At 42.1% G+C, this 23788-nt stretch overlaps 1 protein-coding gene across 1 annotated transcript in view; it reads right to left on the bottom strand.

The window, feature by feature from the left end:
- Positions 1-21994, bottom strand: part of stip1 (stress-induced phosphoprotein 1) — a 44760-nt gene extending 22766 nt beyond the window's left edge. Inside the window, exons 1-5 of the mRNA XM_060913398.1 lie at positions 21920-21994; positions 7045-7254; positions 5097-5238; positions 4506-4647; positions 3891-4056 (exon numbers count right to left, since the gene is read on the bottom strand). Of these exons, the coding sequence (XP_060769381.1) occupies positions 3891-4056; positions 4506-4647; positions 5097-5238; positions 7045-7254; positions 21920-21928 (669 nt within the window). The 5' untranslated portion in view covers positions 21929-21994. The remainder of the gene's footprint in view (positions 1-3890; positions 4057-4505; positions 4648-5096; positions 5239-7044; positions 7255-21919) is intronic.
- Between the last annotated feature and the right edge of the window lie 1794 nt (positions 21995-23788).

Below are 23788 nucleotides of genomic sequence, written 5' to 3'. Positions count from 1 at the left end.
AGATGTTTAAAATGTGTAAAAGAAAAAAAAAAGTGTACAACAACCATTTTTTTAAAATACGAATGGAACATTAAGTATAGCAACAACAAAAATGGGGGGGGGGCGCGCTGTTGTTTATTTGCTCTCTGGGGGTGGGGGGGCTGACTCTCCCACACTCTGAAAACCCCTGGTTTAAAGTGATCTTCACTGAAAAGAACAGTGCTTTTCTTTCAAAAATAAGGAAATTTCAAAGTGACCCCAAACTTTTGAACAGTAGTGTAGATACATTTAAGATGTGCCAAGCAACAATGAGAAAGCAGAAAGGCAAAAGCCTGTGTGATCGATACTCAGCAGTTGCTCCATCCCCCCCCAAATGTAGTCCCGCCTCCTTAGCTTCTACTGGTTAAGGAGACCAAGTCCTGTGAATTCACAGTTGAAATATCACCTGGATAAAGCTGGCACAAAGTGAAACAAGATCAACTGAGAGCTACTGCTCACTTATGTATCCCCCCCACACTCTTGCTTATAACAGAATGCAAGCAATCAAAGGACTAGGACACTTATTATGAATGTTGACTTGAACAAATAATTAACCCTGAAACGAGTAAGTAAAGAGTAGTGTCTCTCCCCAGGGATTTCAAATAGCATCATGGCAAACTGTCATTTTGAAATTGCATTTTGCTTCTTGACACAGCGTCAAAATCCACCCTATTGAGGTATTTCACCCACGTGACCAAGTCACGTGATGCAGCCATTTTGGACGGCGCGCTCAAGTCCTTCAGTGCAAGGCAGTATGAGATGGTGGAGACCTTTGCACATTTTAACAAGAAAGTAAGCTGTGATTCGTGTTAAATTGGATGTCTTTTATCACAAACACTGTACCCAGCCTTGGTATGGAGCCAAAGTTGTCGACAGAAGTCAACAGTTTGATGAAGGATGACCCCAGCAGTTTGAAACGGTACAAGGTAGGCTATGTTCACAACACTGTCTTGTTACTCGGGGGATCCGAGATCCCCTGAAACAGACATGAGATCCTTTGAAAACATGATTTGGGAAATGTTGGGGGGGGGTCTCTAAAATATTGGCAAAATGATGTTTATTGACATAGCAATCGTGTGTAACGGGAAGCGTTTGCATATCCGAAGTGTTGTGTTTACATGACAACGACTGCTGCTGCCAGGTTGGTTGTTGAGTAGCCTGACTGTTTTTTTTTTCCTTGCGTGTGGTATCATTGTTGACGCGAGGTTGTTTTTTGAACATGCCAATGCGGACACGATTTCCCCTGATGAGTTATGACTTCAGACGTGATGTGTGCGTAAGATAGGCTTCTCATGTGTTTGGAGATCCGCGCTCTTTTTTTTTTTCTCCTCTCTTTCTTTTTACTTAATTTCCCTGTTTATTTCTGTGTCCCGTTTCTTTCTAGCCTGTTATTGCGTTTTATGTCTGATGTCTGCTACATGCAACCCTAGACAAATTAACACTGCCTTGTTTCACTGCTCAGATGGGTTAACAAACACTGACCCATTTACTTTTTGCTATATATTTTATCAAAATTGCGTTAACTGATAAACTAACCTGAAATGAAATGATCACTGCAAAGTCTGGAGTACTCTGTTGGCTCCCAATCCTGTCTTTTCACAGCTGTAATCCCTCTTGTCTGGGTCAGTAGGAAACCGGTAGTGATGTGTCGGTCGCGAACGATCCGGTTCAAAGAGCCGGCTCTTTGAAGTGAACGACGGGAACCGGCTCTTCGGTGGGAGCCGAGTTGGGGAGCCGAATTATTTTTTTGTCCTTAGGTGCCTCAGAGAGAGAGACTTTCACAAAAAAAGTTGCTGTCCGATTGCGTCTTTGTGTTGTCTATTACCATTCAAAGGAAAAAAAGTAGCATGGTGTACGCCTACTTTTTTTGGTTGGGGGGGTTGATGTCATTCACAGCTGCGAAAATACGAAAATTGGTGTAATGCTTAAAGCTGTGGAGCGCAGGGGAGAGGAGTCTGTGAGGCACCTGAGGAGGGGAAAATCAGCTGTGTATTTTATATTGGTAATATAACAGTTTTGCATTATGTTTGTGAGAAAATAATTTATTAATTGGTAAGTAAGTTTTATTTCTATAGCTAGAACATTGTTACACTGCTATACTTTACAAAGCTTTACAATGGCTACAAAAACTAAAAAATAAAATGGAAAACATCCTATTGATAAAATATAAATAATGTAATTAATTAACTAGTTAATTGCAGCAATTAAATCAAAAATAAAATCTCAGGAGCCGTTTGGGAGCCGAAAGAGCCGGCTCCTTATTGTAAGAAGAGCCAAAAGAGCCGGCTCCCGAAAAAGAGCCGAAATTCCCATCACTAGAAACCGGTAAAAGGAGCGTCCTGCACGCCGTCCCTGTCTGTTGTGGCAGCCCACAGCACAACAAGCAAACACCATGGTTATTTATAGAGTGCTTACTGACAAATCAATCTATTCTAGGTGTCTGTAACACGTTTTTTTTCAAGCCGGTTCTCCCTCTCTGTCTGCAGCGTTAGTATGTAGCTTGACATTCAAAATGGCGGACACCGGGGCGTCACGTGACCCTGTGACATCAGGTGAAATACCTCAATACACGGTATAGAACCCCAAGCTGAAGTTTTGTACCAAGTAGCTATGATTTGTGGTTGCTGAGAAAAAGGGTGTTTCGGACAGACAGAGGTAAACCAGTAGACACCCCCCCCCCCCGGAGTGGGGATATAAATAATTAACCGCTACCAAAAGAAAACTTTCATCTCTCATGTATATTAGGGTTTCCATTCAGCGAATTTTATTTCATGTTTAGTCTGATCGCTGATTTAGCTACGCGAACCGTACCTAAAAAAAAAATCCGTACCTAAACCTTAGATGCTGGAACCTCTGAGAAGTGATTGAGTAAGAACTGTTAGCCAACAGCACAGGTGGTGGAAATAATCACTGTGCAAGAGGCAGGATTTGTTCTAATTACCGTATGTTTGTGGGGGGAGGAGACAATTATATGCACAAAACCAACAATTACTCATTTCATTTTATGTCATATTCAGCGATGGGAATAACGGCGTTAGAAATAAACGGCGTTACTAACGGCGTTACTTTTTTTAGTAACGAGTAATCTAACTAATTACTTTTTACATCGTTATAACGCCGTTCCCGTTACTTACAATAAAATGATATGCGTTACTTTATTAAAGCTGTTCTCATCTGGCACGCTGCTCGTTCAGCCTTTCTTTACTCTGCTTTCATGAGGGGCGGGGAGACGCGCGACAACGGCACAGTAAGCCAATCAGAGTAGATTTGGACAACATACGTAGGTAGGCCACGCCTACTGCACACGCTTTCAATGAGAAGACACAGTGATGGCGAGCGGTCAGCCCAACACTGCGCGTTCAAACTGGAAATACAGCCATTACTTTTCATTACTTGAAATAAAAGGCAAAAATGTCTACGTGCAATGCACATTATGTCGAGGAACAAAGCGTTTGTCCTCGTCAGTGGCCAGTAATTAGTAACAATTTTAATAACTACAAAAACATTAAATTTGATGTCTTCTCACATTGTCCCACAAAAATATTAATATAGTGTAGATAATGTTACTGACTGGTTCTGTTAAGTGTCAATTTCAGTCATTAAACACATTTAACATTCACTTTTATTATGATTACACTAATTGAATTTGATTTATTTATTTATTTAAATTTTTTTTTTTTTTTTTTGGGGGGGGGGGGGGGGGGGAGAGACAAAATGTAATGGAATAATTACTTTCCCTGGTAATTAGTTACTTTAATGACAAAGTAACTGCGTTACTAACTCAGTTACTTTTTGGGAAAAGTAACTAGTAACTATAACTAATTACTTTTTGAAAGTAACGTGCCCAACACTGGTCATATTTAGATTTGTACCAATCTCTTGTTCTCTGGCAGATCTTCCTCTTTGGGAGGGGGCGGGGCTGTCTCTTTGGGTTTAGGTGGAGGGGGCGGAGTCGGCTCCTCCTCTTCCTCCATGCCAGCCAGGTCGAATCCAAGCAACACTGAAAGGGTCGTCATCACACGTGGGTCCTGCAACCTCCTACCAAGATATATATATTATATAAAGAGAAGACGACCAAAAAAAAAAATATATAAAATCCTGTCACACAGACAGGAGTCAAAAGGAAGAGAAGGATGTAGGAAAATCGAAATGGACAGCATGTAGAGAAGTTAAAGGGAAGTGAGTGGATGAGCGAGACAAGCAGTGAGATGTGAACGTGTAACAAGAAAGTACAGAGTAATTAAGGAGGATAGCACCAAAGTGTAGGCTTGTGGGATTGACAGCTAGAAATATAGCAGAGTGGAGAAAAAGAAGAGGGAAAAGAAAAAAAAAAAAATATGACACGACTAAAAGAACTAAAGGAGGGAAAGAAAGAAAGAATCATGTTTCCCTGTCACCCAAAGAGCTGTGTAGACAGACAGCTAGCACGACCTGGCAGATCAAACCCATCAAAGTGAGATATTAAAACAGAGTGAGTGAACACTTACGTGCCGAGTTCAGACGGTTTCTGGCGGAGCTGTTCGAGGAGCTCTCTGTAACTGGGGTCCGACAGTAGTGCTCGGGTTCGGGGGTCCCCTTCTAACTTCTCATACAAGTTGGGGGCGGCGAATGGGTTCATCATCTTCTTCTCTATAACATGGGGGGGACAAACCGATGATTGACAAGTGAAACAACAGGACCAGAAACTAGAGAGGAGAAATATTCAACTTGTTAAAAAAAAAAAGTCAACTCATCTGAGGGAAATGTTAATATTCACGGTTTTGTCCCATTCCTACCATCACTATGCTTTGACATTATCCATTAAAAAAATAAAAATAAAAAATCCACACACAACAGCTGCCAGCAAAATAATTAGCCTTACTGAGCATTCTTACCTTCCAGTTGCCTAGCAACAATGTTCTCATGACCTTGTTCACATGAACCATGAGAGTGCTGTGCTAACCTTGCTGTGTCAAAATCACAGCTAAATGAATGAATACACCATTAAATCCAGAGACTTGGATTTCAGATCCATTATTCATTATAACGCGGGATATAAATAAAGCACTCCGTTATTACAATCCTGTAATTGTGTATACCTGCGAGTCGTGCCTCGATGTTCTGAAGCCCGTCTTTTAGCTGCTGGTTGGACGGCTCTTGCCGGAGACCCTCCTGATAGGTTAATTTGGCATCCTCAAACTTTCCCAGAAACTCCAAGGCTGCAGCTTTTCGCGAGTAACCCTGAAATAAACACATCAGAGAAATCCAATATAATAAGGGTCCCTGTTCTGCTAAAAGCACAGAAGCTGGTGATTTAATTTTAACCTCAAGGTTGTTGTTTAACGAATATATATATATTTTTTAGATTAAGAAAATCAATTTCAGACACTGAGTTAAAAAAAAAAAAAAAAACCACCACGTTCTATGATTTGAACATGTAGAGGTTTTATGACAGTTTACCTCCTACCAGTGATTCAATTAGAAAAAATTAAAACAATCACTCTATTTGCATTTAAAGACAGCATCATTATCAACTCTCAGACTTTAACAAAGAACTAATTTAGAGTCGCAGTGAAGCTGCACGTGCTGTGGACTACAAAATGTCTAATTAAAGTGATCCGTCCAGATGTTTAGCAAGAAACTGGTCACTTATGCCGCTTTTCCACTACCAACGCGGCTGAGTCGAGCTGAGTGGGGCTATTGGAGTTGCATTTCGACTACAACCGCGCTGAACCGTGATGGCTGGAAGTGGGTGGACACATTGGGTGGAGTTAGCGAAAGTGGGTGGACGTCACGTGATGTCGTTAAGCAGCGCAAACAGTGACATCAGTGACCTTTTAAGCGGTAGTCTCACGACCCGGATAGTAAACAATAAACATGGAGGACATGGAGTCGTTAGTGTTGCTGGTCTTGGTGCTGTGGCTTGTTGCCACCGACAACGCCAACAGATACTGGCAAGAGCGTATAGATGAGGCGAGGCGCATAAGGCTTCAGAAATTCTCGTAATTCTTCTTCTTCCGGGTTTACAGATCCCAGCGTGCTCACGGGGCGTGTGTGGGCATGTGAGGACACTCCTCCTCACCAATCAGTGCACAGGGGAGTGTCTGCTCACGCCCCCAGCCCCACTCAGCTCGGTTTGGCTCGCTTCAGCCCCACTCCAAAACCGTGCGAGTTTTGGGTGCTAAGCAGGGCTGAAGCGAGCTGAGTCGTGCTGTTTTGAGATAGTCGAAACGCGAGCCGTGTCGGGCTGAAGTGAGCTGAAAAAGGGTAGTGGAAAAGGGCCATTAGTTCTTATGACATTTTCTTGAACCTATTTCTTAAAGTTTACTACAGGAAGGTCAAAAACTTTTAACTGGCAGTTTGTTACAAAAATCATCAACTCTCTGTGTGTGTGTGTGTACACGTGTGTTTACATGGCAGTCGTTCCCCTACCATTATATAATGAGACCCCGCCCCCTGAAAGCCCCCACCTCTCACACACAGATCTGTGAAAGGCAGCGCTATTGTAAAAACGGTCCTAAAATAAATCTGAAGACTTCAATATGACTCCTTTAACGTTCGTTCAGGAGCTGTGAGGAGGGGTCCTGCAGGTGACCATTCTCATCCAGCGTCCTCCCCCAAACCAGTAACCTTAGAGGAAACACTGATACGGTATTAGTTTGTACGTACGGCGTTGCACATTGTTAAACAGTTGGTACAGGACTGGCAACCAATTCGAAAGTACGGTTCAGGTTTCTCGTACTAAATGTTCCGGTGCAATGGAAAATACTCCGCGAGATGGCACGACCCATCACCACACTGTATTTGGACCTAAAACACCATTAATGCTGAGAGGGTCAAACCATTAAGGAGGCGTAGGTTTCCTCCCTATTAAGCTCTCTCATGAATCACTGGATGTCAGTCGTGTTGGAAAACAGGAATTAAGCAACTACACTGAGGAAAACAGCAGCAACAAAAACGAAGCCGCTGTGCTTTTCCATCACTCGGCCCTGAGAGCTGATATAACAGATATAAACAGCTCTCAGAAACACTAACAGCATCATTTACCTTGCCCCAGTCTGGCTTGATCTTAATGGTCTGGCACGCGTCCTTCAGGGCGTTCTCGTAGTCGCCTTTCTTGGCGTAGGCAGCAGATCGGTTGCTGAAGAGGACATGGTTGTTTGGGTCCAGTGTCAGAGCCTCAGTGTAGCAGTGCACTGCTTCATCAATCTTCCCTGCGCTCAGCGCCTTATTACCCTGGTCTTTCAGCTGAGATACCTGAGGGTAGAAAGGCACATGGATAGCGTCACATTTATAAAACAAGTAAAGATTAACTGTGAATGCATTGAACTCTATGGGTGATTTATAAGTATGCTTTCCAAAATATTTCAACTGCAGGGGTAAATACTTAAAAAAAAAAAAAACCACACAATTGTGCTCCAAGCAAAAGAGGCAGGATTTGACTACTCTGCTGTCAGGTGTCAGTTCATTTAGGTTTGAGTTTAGCTTGGAAATAAACATGAAATGTGGGAATTCTTGATTACATTTTTATTAATATTAAGGCCACACCAATTTAATTAGTTGGTTCTCAGATTTTTTTCAGGAAAAACATGAAGCGAGCGAGCGGAAAAAAAAAATGCTCTGATGGTAAAGTTAGCGGTGGAAATAGAGGGCTTTCATAATAGAGAAACAAAACAAAGACAATACATTATTGTTACAAATTTCATATGGCTCTTTTAATAGCTTATCTTATTTCCACCCATACGGTATGCATTAAGGATAATTGAAAATAAAAGTCTGAAACAACAGTCTTGTGACTAAAAGCATTAGAACGACAAGATTGCGCTGTTTCACCAGATATGCGGACGGTAGCCTATGTGACTAGCCTAGTAAACTAGACCCACCCGCCTAGCGGGCAAAAATATTTTTGCCTAGCGAGTGGGTCTAGCCTCGCACCATATAAACAAAAACACCCCAGGCATCAAATCGTGCCCGCCAATCACAACGCAAGGTTTTTGTTTGGATTCTTTGGGCGGGCTTTTGCAGGAGTGACGACAAAGCTGTGCGACGCTGGAGAAAGCGCAGCAGGAAAGATGGCTACGGCTAGTGAACAGCGCGCGTTTGACTCCGCTTTGGAATCAGTTTTAGAAGAATTAGACTTGGAGTTTTCGTTGAAACCTGAGCAGGAAGAGGCTCTCCGCTCATTCCTTTTCAAGAAGGACGTTTTCGCTGTTTTGCCGACCGGCTATGGCAAAAGTCTGATCTACCAGCTGGCTCCGCTCGTAGCCAAAAGGATGGGGCTAGTTTGTGCAGTACGAAGAATTAATAAACAGCTTTGAAACATTACTTTTTGATTGTTTCTTATTTTCCCGTTATTTTAAATTTAAGGGAAATTATTTCACCAAACACCACTAAATAAAAACTCTCAAAAACAGTTTAAGCAAACCCTTGAAAAACACTTGGGGGGGGGGGGGGAAGAGTGTATGTGGTACAGACTCCAAACTTGTGGTCATTATCTCCAAACTTCTTAATATCTAGAACCTGTTTATTAATTAATACGCATTTTGAAAAATTGTTTATTTCAAGGTCTCCCCCACTCCTTTCTGTCGCTCTGACTATGTCACAGTCACTGTTGCGCTGATTGGTCAGAGCGTTGGCCTATACGCACAGAGACAGTTTGAAAGACAGCGGTTTGTTCCACCCACCCCCTTCGGAAATGTCTACGGATCGAGGCCAGACTAAATATTCACATTTAGTCTGGCTTGCCAGGCTACTATGTGACAAACTCCGCGATCAATTTAACAGAGATGAATATTCATCAACGTGCCCTCTTGAATTTCGACACGCCTGTCAAAGATTTTACGCTTCTGTTCGCTGAATATCCTAACCAACACAGGCTTTGCAGGATTCCCCTCCACAGGTATGTTTCTTCCACAAGTCTTTATCTAAAGTGAAAGGGGCGATTTGATTGGTTTTCGACGTCACGTGACCTCAACCTGCAGTCTTCAGAATTTTTCTTTCATTTTGCATTTTCTCCAAGCGGCGATTCCGAGGACCAACTAATCGAATTGGTGTGGCCTAAGTGAGGAATAAAATATGCTGCTCTAGAAAAATAATCAGCAATATGGTGGTGTAATGCAGCCCAACAGAAAGCAAATTTCAGTTGATTAGAAATCAACTTAAGAATGGGGGAAGCCTTGGCCTAATGCTTAGAGAAGCATCTTTGGGACCAAAAAGGTTGCTGGTTTGATTCCCTGGACCAGTAGGAATGGCTGAAGTGCCTTTGAGCAAGACACCTAACCCCTTATTGCTCCCCAAGCTGCTCGGGGTATGTCATATGTCGCTCTGGATAACAGTGTCTGCAAAATGCCTGTAATGATTATTTCCCGAAAACAGCACCTGCGATAGTGCTTGATTCCCCTTACGCCACAGCAACATACAAAACATTACAAAAGGCATTTATTAAAGAATAACATACCATAGTTTTTCTCAGGTTATAGGTAATGTATGTTTAATTTGGTTCTTCTTATCGCTTACCTTTCTGGCCTTCTTTACATTAATAATAATAATTTAAAAAAAAAAAAAAAAAAGCAGCTTGTGTTATTGAGAAACGGCAAAGTTTTCCAGTGTGAAGATAAAAACTGAAACTTAGAACCTTATCCTCTGACTGTTACAAAGTGCTGACTGGAGAGACGCAAAAAGATGCAACTTTTTGGGATTTGGTGACCTCTCTGGAACACTAGTACCTATATAACAGGGCAATGTCTAATGTCTGAGGGAGAACCAAAGAGCGGACAATAAAACCACGGGTTTTAGTTTTGAATCAAAACCGGTTCATGGGTCCAAGCCTACCAACTGTGGTACGCGGGCTCCATTCTAATGGTACGCCAAAGAATCACTTAATTAAATATAAATAAAATTCAAAAAATAAAATAAAACGTGAAATATTATCCATAATATCCGAATGGATGAAAATATCTTAACAACCGATGACAAGAAAATGAAAGGAGATACAAATTAAGTTAATAATTTTAAAAAAAGTTTGCAAGTGCTTCTGGGTAGCCATACGTAGCGTACGTACGCATTCCCGCCGGTTCCTCTGACAGACGGTTATCCGCCATTGGTAGACTAGGCTGTGATGGGAAAAGGTGGAGGTGGCTTTGCTAGTTATGACGAGTAGGACAAAATTACTGTCATAGCTTAAATCCGCGAATGGGAGCGTGGATCAGGAGAGAGGGAGAACTGAAGAGGACGTGTGTGAGCCGAGCGCAGATGCTAACGACAGTGGCAAAACCAGCCCCAGAACTGCTAGCAAACGTCAGAAACCAGTAAGGAGGAAGTATGACGAAAAATACATAAAACTGGGATTCATTTGGAGCGGGACAGAGGAGCTGCCCAGGCCGCAGTGTGTTGTATGCGGGGACAGTACTTTTTTTTTACTTAACATTTAAGTACAGTAATTTAACTTTTAAGTACATTTTCATTTAATCTTTAAGAACTGTAATATTTATTTTAGTACAACGTTTATTTCACTTTTATGTGCAATTAATTTTATTTGATTCATTATTTAAGTACAGTGTTTTATTTTCCTATATTTAAACACAGTGTTACTGTTCAAAGTACTGTGCGTAATGTTACAGTGGCCAACAATATTAAATATACTTGTTAAATAAAACCTCCGCCTTGTTTTAATGAATACTTAGGCCTACTACGCTACTGTATTTTAATGTTGGTCATTATGGTGGTACTTGGAGAGCCAAGTATTTTCTGAGGTGGTACTTGGTGAAAAAAAGTTTGAGAACCACTGGCCTAATGGTTACCGTGTCCACCTCTCGATCGAGAGATTGTGAGTTCTACTCATGGTCAGGTCATACCAAAGACCATCATAAAAATGGTGCCTTCTGACAAGGCACGCTGCAATACAGATGCGAGTGTGGAGTCAAACTCTCACGGTTACCAGAGGACTAGCCCCCACTGTAACCCTAGCTATGTAATATAGGTGAGAGGCCGAGGGCTACGAAACAGAGCTCGGCGCTGCCAAACATGCCATGAATGGTACGGGAAGGACTTTGACTTTTGACCTCCTCTCAAGGAAGTACGTTATGTTTGAATTGTGTCAGATGGAACATGACAAATTGTAAAACACCTCTGCAACATGCTCAGCGGTATTGTCAATACTTATACAACGCTGGAACAACTGTTACAAGGAGATTATTCAAGGCTGAACTGAAGATTGTTTTTGTCTCCGTCATATCCATCACCGCTACTGATCGTAAACACACTCCACTGTTTCCAATAGCTGGCTACATGCACAAAAGTAACCGTTGGAAACAGATGCTACGATACAAAAAAAAAATATTTTACAACCGCAATTTTCCAAACAGGTGAGAATGCTTCAAGTCTTCTCTGAATTTATAAACCGGAATGGCCCAAGGTCAACAGGAGGTACAATTCCAAAGCTTGTTCCGAGCTCCAAGTTAAAGCCGGCATGAAGGGTACGATGCCAGGTGTTGAGAGCCTCAGCACTGCAGTTTGAACGGGTCAGATAAAATGCATTCTGTCTGTAGACCTCACGGTGCATGAAACAGTTTGATCAAACGCACTTCACTATTGGATCTGCGCTCCAATGTATCTCAGACATGGTTAATTCCTCTTCCATAGTGGATTATGTTTTGGAAACACTTTCAATTAAGGTTCCCTTGACTGCAAATTTATCACACTAATTGTAAAATTCAGAAGTGAGGATGAAAAGCATATAATAATATTTACACCTGGAGCCCAGAAGTTGTTCAGTAAATTCTTGACATTTAGGAACATGTAGTAATTTAATTTTTGCTCATTTAACTTATGCAGACTTTTTTTTTAGTAATGGTCTGAATCAGGCGGCACGGTGGTGTAGTGGTTAGCGCCGTCGCCTCACAGCAAGAAGGTCCGGGTTCAAGCCCCGTGGCCGACGAGGGCCTTTCTGTGCGGAGTTTGCATGTTCTCCCCGTGTCCGCGTGGGTTTCCTCCGGGTGCTCCGGTTTCCCCCACAGTCCAAAGACATGCAGGTTAGGTTAACTGGTGACTCTAAATTGACCGTAGGTGTGAATGTGAATGGTTGTCTGTGTCTATGTGTCAGCCCTGTGATGACCTGGCGACTTGTCCAGGGTGTACCCCGCCTTTCGCCCGTAGTCAGCTGGGATAGGCTCCAGCTTGCCCGCGACCCTGTAGAACAGGATAAAGCGGCTACAGATAATGAGATGAGATGGTCTGAATCAAGATCAGTCAATACAAGTGTTTAACATTTTAGCAATTATCAGTTATATGCCATAACTTTTTGATATCACTTATGAACTTAACTTGTTAATGAGCAATTCCAGCGTTATGGACGTGACACTTGAACTCAAAATGGCAACAAATGACCCAGTGCATGTTTTATTGTCTCCCAGTATTTAAACAGGTGTTGCATATTTTAAGGCTGTACCATACTGGAGAAGTGATAGAACAAGAACAATTCCCATAGTACATCTAGGGCATGCCAGAAAATGCCAATAAAAGATGCGTTATGGATGTGACAGAAAAAGTATCACTTTTCTTGGGTGACTACATTTTTATCAAACTCTGTGAAATTGTAAACCTAATGTCGAAATGGAGAGATCCATTTGATAGAGGGGTCCAAGGTGAATATTAAAAAATCTTTGTTTAAAATATTTTGTATTTCATGCAGAGTTTCGGAAGGAAAAGTCAGCGTTATGGATGTGACGAAATTCCGTTATGGATGTGACGCGTCTGAAATAGACATGGCGTATGTTTAGAAAATCAGCAATTTAACCACCATAACCCTTTGAAAAACTCTCTAAATATCAGCTAAAACTATCAAAGTTCTTAAATAATATTTAGGATGGCTATTGTTTTGCTGTTTTGTGGATTTTTGCATACATTTCTGTGGCTTGTGGCAATAATATAGAATTGTACATGATCAAAGTTGATTTTAGCTTGGGTTTTACATTATAAGAAAAAGACTGACAGTGACATATTAGGTTGGTTACAAATTGGTTCAACTTATTCACATCTGTAAAATACAGGCCTAGGTGAGATCTCTGGGAGTGGTTTTGATGTATTACATGTTGCTTTATTTTTGCATGGTGAGGTTGACATTTACATGGAATTGCCCCAATGTGAAATAAAGCACAATAAAGATTTGTTAATTAAATCTTAATGCTTGTTTGTGTGGAATATTTTATCTTTTTTCGCAGCTTAAAAATGTCAGTGGCCAATGCATCCTTAATAAATAAATGAATGAATGATATTCACTATTTATTTTTTTCGCAGTCCGGCTTCCATTAAATTATGCGCTCCGATTGGCTCGCGAGCGGTCCGGAATCCCGCGATACGGACCTTTGGCGACTCGCTCGTTCACAACAACAAACACAGTAGCAATTTTTTGTCAACATTTATTTTCGCATTTCTCAGTACAATAGCATTAATTTTACAGCATGGATAGCGATAATGACAGTGTTCACAGCGAAAGCGAGTTTTACTATCCTGATGAAGACAAAATAAAATAACTTTCCAGAAGAAAGCCGAAAACCTGTAACTGTTGCTAACGCTGAGCAAATCCAGCAGTTTATTGAGGAGCAAAGGGCAGAAAATACAACAAAAAAGACGACCTACGACCTCACTGTCTTTGGGAAGTTCTGTTGAAACCTAAATGAAGGTAGAAAGGTGGAAGACATACCTGGTGAAGAACTAAGACAGAACAGCCACTAAGTTTGATGATGATATTTTATTCATGCTCTGACTTGTAACAAGAAAACAGAAAAATGACATGGTCAAAATTATTAGCCCCCTGACAATCAATAGTGTACCCTTTCTGTGCCACAACTGACATCAACCTCTTTGGATAGTCCTTTACAAGGTTGGCGCATGCCTCTGTAGGTATTGTGGCCCATTCCTCCTTGGCAAAGAGCTCCAGCTGGTCCAAACTGCATGGTTTTCAGGCACGGACTTTTGTTTTGAGCATGTGCCATGGATTCGCAATGGGATTGAGGTCTGGGCTCTGTGCAGGCCACTCCAGGACCTTGATTTTGGTGTCCTTTAGGAAGTTTTGGACCACTTTTGATGTGTGCTTTGGGTCATCATCATGCTGAAAGACCCAGCGGCGACCTAAGCCTAGACTAAGAGCAGATGTCTTGATGCTATCTCTCAAAATGTCAACATAATCTTCCTTTTTCATGATCCCATGCACCTGAACAAGGCTCTCTGTGCCTGAGGCAGCAAAACAGCCCCATAACATGATGCTCCCACCACCATGTTTCACTGTGGGAACTGTATTTTTGGGGTTGTTGCCTCGCCCTTCTTTCGCTAAACAAAGGCAACATCCATGTGCCCAAACAGCTCCAGTTTAGTCTCATCAGACCAAACGACAGACTTCCAAAACTCATCTTTAACTTTCAAATATGCATGGGCAAAGTTCAGTCTGGCTTTGAGATGCCGCTTTTGGAGCAATGGGGTTTTTCTTGGGAGATGACCTCGGAGCCCTCCACAATGAAGAACCCTCACTACAGTCTTCCTCGAGACCTCAACCCCAGAAGAGGCAAGGTCAGCAACAATCATTTTGGTGGATGTGCAGGGATTCTTGCCAACATCCCTGATAATTTTTCTCTCTTGGGATTGAGATAATTTGCATTTTCATCCACACCCAGGTTTGTTATGCACAAAATGGAACTCCTTGTACTTTGCAATGATGCATCGCACAGCTGTTCTAGAGACTGTCAAACGTCTAGAAATGACAGTATAGTCTTCCCCCTTGGCATGGGCCTCAACTATTTTCTTTCTGAGGTCCAGAGTGATTTCTTTTGTCTTCAGCATGGCTTTAAACGCAGACCCTTCTCAGAAATGTGTTCAACTGCCTCTAGGCCTGTTGCTTCAAGTCCCTTAAGTAACCATCAACGCTGATTAGATGTTCAGGTGTTGTCTGGGAGCTAATTGACTGCACAGGTGTGGCTTGAAAGCTGACAGGCTGGTCATGCAAGAAAATTGCATGGGGACTAATAATTTTGACCACCCCATTTTTCACTATATTTGAGATTAAGGATACTTAAATATTAATATCTTACATTCCAAAATGCACCAGATACTACGGAATAACGCTTGTGAATGGTTGATATTTTAAAATTACATCAGTGTTACCAATTTTGAGGAGAATTTTATAGTAATGTTCCAAAGGTTCATGGGGGCTAATAATTTTGACCTTAACTGTGTACACAACCCCGATTCCAAAAAAGTTGGGACAAAGTACAAATTGTAAACAAAAACGGAATGCAATGATGTGGAAGTTTCAAAATTCCATATTTTATTCAGAATAGAACATTCCAGATTCTCTGAGTCTTTTGATGATATTATGCACTGTAGATGATGATGTGTTCAAACTCTTTGCAATTTTACACTGTCGAACTCCTTTCTGATATTGCTCCACTATTTGTCGGCGCAGAATTAGGGGGATTGGTGATCCTCTTCCCATCTTTACTTCTGAGAGCCGCTGCCACTCCAAGATGCTCTTTTTATACCCAGTCATGTTAATGACCTATTGCCAATTGACCTAATGAGTTGCAATTTGGTCCTCCAGCTGTTCCTTTTTCGTACCTTTAACTTTTCCAGCCTCTTATTGCCCCTGTCCCAACTTTTTTGAGACGTGTTGCTGTCATGAAATTTCAAATGAGCCAATATTTGGCATGAAATTTCAAAATGTCTCACTTTCGACATTTGATATGTTGTCTATGCTCTATTGTGAATACAATATCAGTTTTTCAGATTTGTAAATTATTGCATTCCGCTTTTATTTACAATTTGTACTTTGTCCCAACTTTTTTGGAATCGGGGTTGTATATGATATTTGTCTAACATCAGTCAGCCAAGCTGGATATTACCCGATTTCATTTCACATGAATGAACGCAAAAACATTCTACATTTACCTTAATAGAAAGTGAAGATGTTACACTGTTTTTGTGTACATCTCAGATTTACAAATCCGGTTAACGAAACTCAATTTGCACCTCCGGTATCAAATTTGTAAATACGATTTGGAAATGTTTGGTGTGCGTGCTGCGTCTCATCTCCAAAACACCACTCAAAATACAATATTGATGATCCATAATCATATCACACATGTTTGTGATATTTTTGAAAGACTTCCATCGTGATCCCACGAGTGATAATTAACCCCAACCCTAGATCTCATTATCCGCAGTTTCAGCGTGCAGACACAAATGGTGCTACAAAGACGCCGCATCAGCACACCTTTCATTTTGGAAAAGAAGTGTCTAAAATATTGTAGTGTGGATTGGGGCTGTTTCTTTACTCCCTCCTCTGTGTCTTTATTAACGTATTCATGATAATTGCACATACACAGGTTGAGCCAGCTTACCCAGTTATATTATGAAACGCAGGGCAAGGAGCAAAGAAACAGCCCTAAGACACACTACACTATTACTAATCTTTTAGCCAGCGGTGATGGAGGGAAGGCGGGGCTTCCAGGGGTGTCACTTAAAAGTAGATGGCCTTTCGATTTCATAAAACTGGTGAAATTTAGTTCCCGCTGAAACTTGGTCATTGTGATACCAGGGCTCGACATTAGCACTTGCCCGATGGCCCGGCGGTGTTTTTTACGTCTTTCGGGCCAGTTCCGGCCACTAAGTTTGGCCAAACAGTGGCCCGGGCGGGCCAGTACGTTTTCGATACAAATTAAATTTTATTACCCATATTTTACCCAGAATTGTGAAGAAATTGTTCGTAAAATGCACCTTTTCGATACGAGGTCCGCCATCTTTGTTTTTGTCATCCTCCGCTCCGCGGCAGGAGTGTGTCGTCTTCGTGCATCTTCGGAGATGTCTGGCTTCATTTTGAACTCGGCAGCCAATCAGAGCGCGCGACGTCACGCTCGGTTTACAACTCGCCAAATCGTAAAACAGCATTTCAACACACGCGCTTTAGCTTCAGATGGTGTAAAATCGTTCAGACTTTGTATATTAATATCAAAATTTCAGGATACACTGCCAAGAAATATGGCTACATGTGTATCAACTTTTAGTGATTCAAGAATTAAGTATAAATGTTGGTTATTATGACTGAAATAGAAGAACAGATAAAATAATGTGGTAAATTAGATCTGATCCCATATATTATATTATTCAAATATCCAAAGATGATGAAATCTATCAAAATAGCCAAACTAGGTTTACATTAGTTCATTACAACAAAAATAATAACTATTCTGACCCTCTCTGGTACAACCAGACCATGCTAAACCCAGTATACCCCCAGTCGCTAGGGTATCTGCTGTTGCCATGGCAACGGTTTATGCAAATGAGCTGAATTTGCAAAAATTTATTACTATTTCCCCCAAGGACATATCCTGAAAATTTGGTGTTTATATCTTGTCTTATTAAAAAAACCAAACATTTTCACCCCTTTTTGGCTCACCTGAGCATTCCTGTTAATTAGCTAATTAACAGGTAATTAGGGTTATAAATCACCCCCGAGCAGGTAAGGCTTTGCAAAAATCTCACTAGATTATTCCCCAAAGTCCACCCTTGGTTTGTCAGTGATTCTCATGATATTTTATTAATTAAGAAATAAAACTTCTTCATGGGCAATAAAAACACCCATTTAAATCCAGCATATGAGGGTTAGTATGCCACCCTCACCTTTCATCCAGACTCGGGACTGGCCTGTGTGTGTCTTGTGGTGATTATATAAAGGTGTATGTAAAAAGTTCATTGTACCTCTATTTCTATTAGAATATCTACAGTGTTGCGAATTCAATATCTACAATGTTGAGAATATATGAGCCAAAGTTGAAACCATGACAAAAAAGGAAAATGTGTCTACATCACACAGGGTGGGTTACAGGCAAAGCTTATTCTATAAACAAGTTAGTTGCATGGTGAGGCAAAACTTAGCTTATTCTAAAAACAATTGTTAATGTAAAACAGTAATCAACAGCATGTGTTAAACAAACAGAGAACAAGAACAAAGGAAATTTTTAAATGTAACTAAGAAATTGATAGAACAAGAAATGCAAACAAAATATCAATGTGAACAAACAATAAAGATATAATAATGTTAGCAAAATATGAATAATCTTATTTTCATTAATTTCACCTTAAAATGCACCAGAATGCACGAATATGAATTGAAAAATCAAAGTTTTCCAGGGGAGGGCCCCCGGACCCCCCCCTCTTTGTGCAAGCACCTATGGTGCTTGCAGCGGCTGCCTGCGGCAGCTGTGGTTCGGGTACCGCGCCCATTCGGGCCACCACATTTTCCATTTGGGCCAGTAACTTTTCAATTCCACTGGCCCAATGGGCCACCAGTGGTAAATGCTTAATGTCTAGGCCTGGATACATATTTATCTTTGTAATACAGGCCATTCTGTGGCTGGGAAGTTTTTTAATTTGAGGGGAATTCACAGCAAATAACGCGCATGAAATCGCTCGCTTCACGCAGTCAAGCAGACAGAGGAAGTCCATGTGTGTACGCGCGCGCATGTGCAGGTTTACCTTTGAGCGTGCACTGACCGTTCCATCATTCTGTTGCTAAATGAACAGCTGATCACACCGAGGTGCTCGCTGACCGCCGATATTTTTTAGTTTGGTCCTGCGTTTCCTTTCCTTCATATATAACAATGTCTTTTCTTCTCGCTTTCCGTAGTCGGTCTTTCACGTTTCATTCGCACACCCACGTCCTCCATTTTTCTCTCCTGTTTCAAATTTGTATCCCACAATGCCTTGCACGAACAGGGAAAGCCCACCATGTCATGCATGACATAGTATCTTGAATTGGGTCATGGTGAAGCAGGAAAAAAAATAGCGGAGAATTTAGGGTCATGTGGCCCATTAATTGTTACATTTTTAAAAAATAATAATAATCAAATTTGAAGTCTGTGATTCGAATTCGGTAGCTTTCGGTCCACTAGACAAATATAATCAAGTGTCGGGGAAAATTCTTTTTATGACCTGCACTTGAAAAATCTGAAAGGCAGTCTAGCTTTAATATCAGAACATCCAAAAACACCTACATGGTACAGATTCATATCTCAAGTGGGTCATGTCATGTGCTGTTTTTCTGAACCCATACCAGTATATGCTGATGTTAAAACATGATGCTCTTACAAAACAATACAATACAACATTGTATATGTGAGAGAGACTCACTAAGTTCGCGATTGAGGCTGACAGAGGGCGTTCATAACCCTGGCTATTTTAATGACTAGAAATATTTTTGAGCCAGTTTAAAACCTACTTTCTGTTTTCGGTTGAGAGTACATCGTGCGCATTCTGGCTGCCGCTTCTCACCGGAGCTTTTTTTATTTTCTCACTTTTTTTTTTTTTTTACATTTTTTATTCTTTTTTCTGCGTGTTTGTGTAGTTTGATGTTTGAGTGTTTTGTCCGCCAGTTGTGGCGTAGCTCTGGACCCAGTTTGGGCGTCGGTTCCCTCCAGGCCTTGGTTCGCCGTGGGTGATGCCTGTGCTCCTAGCTATGGACTGCAGTGAGCTCATTGCTCATTTTAACATCGTGGTTGTCCAGCGCTCTGTGCTTTAATGCTTGGCGTGATGTTCCGAGCAATGTTGCTCGGTGGCGTCGCGGCGGCTGTGCAGGCAGTTTGGGATAGTCTGGCTAACGTGACTTCAAAGCTCTGCGAGCATTTGGTCTGGCAAAGATATTAAGCCCAACCGTTTCCCCAAAGTGCGTGGCTGACCCGCCTCCCTGAAATGCCTCAGTTTGCTACTGGTCGAAGCCAGAAAAGGCTGTGACAAAGCTTAAACCAATCACATCACTCTTTCCTCTGACGTATGTGACGCGACGGGGCTAACTGGTAGATTAAACTCTTACCGAAGCTGGTCAGGAGCAAGGCGAAAACGTCCTTCCTTTCAATAAATACCTCCAGGGCTGCTCTTTGCTCCGTTTTCAATGAGAACTTGCTCCATGTTCATAATGTTTCTAGTGAATGAAGCGCTTCCGGCATAGATTCTGTAAACAATCTATGGCTTCCGGTCGCAGTTCTACTACGTCACTGCCTTGAACACGCCTCTACCCAGGGCTGTTGGAGATGCTCAAAGTTGATTGGCTCCTGATTTTTCAGGAGCTTGGAAGAGCTGTAGATAGCTTGCCTGGCCAGACTAAGCTCGCAACAGGCCCTCGTGTTGCGTCACGCTTAGGATGGGCGGGCCCAGGCTCAGTTTGGGAGATACCAGCGCTCTGCATGGTGGTGCTTCTGTGCTTGCTTTGTGGATCCATGGCGTGGTGTTCCGAGCGATGTTGCTGGCGGCGTGGGACTTGTTTTCGTGCACCTTTTGATGGGACTGTGGCTGCTACACCACTAGAATGACATCCTGACCTCTATTTGGTGGACTTTTTTTTTTTTTTGTAAAGTGACCTTGGGTTTTGAGAAAGGCGCTACATAAATTGAACCTCATCTCATTATCTCTAGCCGCTTTATCCTGTTCTACAGGATCGCAGGCAAGCTGGAGCCTATCCCAGCTGACTACGGGCGAAAGGCGGGGTACACCCTGGACAAGTCGCCAGGTCATCACAGGGCTGACACATAGACACAGACAACCATTCACACTCACATTCACACCTACGGTCAATTTAGAGTCACCAGTTAACCTAACCTGCATGTCTTTGGACTGTGGGGGAAACCGGAGCACCCGGAGGAAACCCACGCGGACACGGGGAGAACATGCAAACTCAGCACAGAAAGGCCCTCGCCGGCCACGGGGCTCGAACCCAGGACCTTCTTGCTATGAGGCGACAGCGCTAACCACTACACCACCGTGCCGCCCCTAAATTGAACCTATTATTATTACTTTCTTGGGTTTTAGAAATATGAAGCAATTTATTACTCTAGAGAGGTTGCTTCAAAATGTTTTAAATTACATGTACGCTTTAACAAAACAAGCAGCCCAGAGTCTGTTCGGAGTGTCAGGTACAAGAGACACCTGTTCCTCCATGCATGTGTGTGTGAAAAATGCCACCGACAGCTGGTCACTGACAGCAGCTGCAACCTGGATAACTTATAAATCTAGATAAAAGAACAAAACCTTATTTTCCTTCTCTTAAAGCCCGCAGTTGTCAGGTTTATACAGACTACTATGCCATCCCTGTCTAACTGACTAGAATCTTCAATGAGTCAGTTGAGTATCTTGCTAGTGAACAAACTGTACACTGTGAATAAACCTTTTATCAAACAGCTATTTGAGCTTCACAAGACAGAAACTAACAAGATCTTTGTAAGATAACAGCATGATGATTTTGATCCACTCCTGCAGATGAGCCCCAGACCAAACTCAGCACCTGGTTATGAGCTGAACCATCTAGAAAGTTCCAGATGATTCGAACAATCAGCTCGTTTGACAATGACATTCATGGGTGCCTTGTTTAGTTTTGTAGAAACTCACACATGTGCACATGCTATAAATAAATACACAGATTGCAAACACAGACCTCTGAGCATGCACTAATAATATTTCTGAGTTTTATCAGAAATAAAACTGTACTGTATGCGCTAGCTAATTAGCTAACCTTGGCTCTCATGTGCTTAGCCATATCCACTAGGTGATACTATGCACAATATGATTTGCGATAATAATTTGACTTTAATGCGAAATTAAACAAACTAACAAACCAATTTCTCAGTTTTACATCTCTTTCTTTCTTTTAAGCTTATATACTAGCTAGCTAGTATAGCTAGCTAGTTAGCTAGTAAGCTAGCAAGCTAGCATCGTGGCTAACAATAAGCGCTAATGCAGTGCCGGTGTTTTACAGGCGAGTCAATTGACAGAAAAAACAAATGCTTAACTAGTATATAATAATTTAGCATATAGATATAATCTATACAACTGTTTATTAATAATACGTACTCTATTTTAGAAATTAAGGCTAATTCCTGATACTTACCTTCTCCATGGTGTAACCATGAGGTTCCAGAAACTACTATGAGACGACAGTGGTGAAGCCCCGCCCTCTCATAATATCAGCCTTGCCGAAAAGCTCGGTTGCCATGTTTATATCTAATCAACTCCTCTATATCTACTAATCTGCCACTTTATTTGTCATTTTATTTAAAAAAAACACAAATTATTGGCTTTTATTTTTTTAAATGTATGATTTAAAACACTTTCTGTGATAAATTCGTAATCTGAAGTTGGGTTTCAGGCGGGAACTAACTTGACGGATTTGTAATCCTGACACCATGGCAACCCACTCACCTCATACAGGAAAAGTGAACTGCCTCAGCAGAACGTTTCTCATCGCACTCTTCTGTCATTGGTTAGTCCATGGCACGTGGTGACTTTTCGACGAATCAACAGTCAGTATGCTGAGGCTGAGGAGAGAAGAGTGTCAGAAAGCACCAGAAACATCGAGTATTCACTCAGGAAGGGGCCTCAAGCTGTTTACAGCCATAACAATAAGAATAAGAATAATCCACATATCCACTTAGTAGAGCTTTTTTAACTTTATGCACATAATTTAAATAATCAAATGTTCACATTATTTAAATGTGTCCAACACTGCTATCTCAGCTCTAGAGCTTTACTCCATCCATCCATCCATTATCTCTAGCCGCTTTATCCTGTTCTACAGGGTCGCAGGCAAGCTGGAGCCTATCCCAGCTGACTACGGGCGAAAGGCGGGGTACACCCTGGACAAGTCGCCAGGTCATCGCAGGGCTGACACATAGACACAGACAACCATTCACACCTACGGTCAGTTTAGCGCCACCAATTAACCTAACCTGCATGTCTTTGGACTGTGGGGGAAACCGGAGGAAACCCACGCAGACACGGGGAGAACATGCAAACTCCACACAGAAAGGCCCTCGCCGGCCGCTGGGCTCGAACCCAGGACCTTCTTGCTGTGAGGCGACAGTGCTAACCACTACACCACCGTGCCGCCAGCTTTATACTAGTTCACATTATTCAACACAACACCTACTTGTTTTTCTCATCTCATCTCATTATCTCTAGCCGCTTTATCCTTCTACAGGGTCGCAGGCAAGCTGGAGCCTATCCCAGCTGACTACGGGCGAAAGGCGGGGTACACCCTGGACAAGTTGCCAGGTCATCACAGGGCTGACACATAGACACAGACAACCATTCACACTCACATTCACACCTACGGTCAATTTAGAGTCACCAGTTAACCTAACCTACATGTCTTTGGACTGTGGGGGAAACCGGAGCACCCGGAGGAAACCCACGCAGACACGGGGAGAACATGCAAACTCCACACAGAAAGGCCCTCGCCGGCTGCTGGGCTCGAACCCAGGACCTTCTTGCTGTGAAGCGACAGCGCTAACCACTACACCACCGTGCCGCCCCTACTTGTTTTTGTGTTATTCAATTCAAATGACCAGTCATTTATGCAAGTAACTCTTCTTCTTTTGGCTGCTCCTGATTAGGGGTCACCACAGCGGATCTTTCGTCTCCATTGCTCCCTGTCTTCCGCATCTTTCTCTACCACACCTGGCACTTTCATGTCCTCTCTCATCACATCCATGTATCTCCTCTTTGGCCTTCCTCGTTTTCGTGTGCCTGGCAGCTCCATCCTCAACATTCTCCTTCCAACAAGCTCTGCATCTCTTCTCAGGATGTGCCCATACCATCTCAGTCTCATCTCGCTTAGTTTAATTCCCAAGCTCTCCACATGTGCTCTGATGTGCTCGTTCCTTATCCTGTCCGACCTTAACATCCTCAACTCCGCCACCTCCAACTTTGCCTCCTGTCTCTTCGTTAAGGGTTCGGTCTCCAATCCATACATCACAGC

Source organism: Neoarius graeffei, chromosome 28 (genome assembly GCF_027579695.1).
Source record: "Neoarius graeffei isolate fNeoGra1 chromosome 28, fNeoGra1.pri, whole genome shotgun sequence".
NCBI lineage: Eukaryota > Metazoa > Chordata > Actinopteri > Siluriformes > Ariidae > Neoarius > Neoarius graeffei.
The sequence above is the reverse complement of the archived record's forward strand: the minus strand, read 5'-3'. Positions and strand labels throughout refer to the sequence as shown.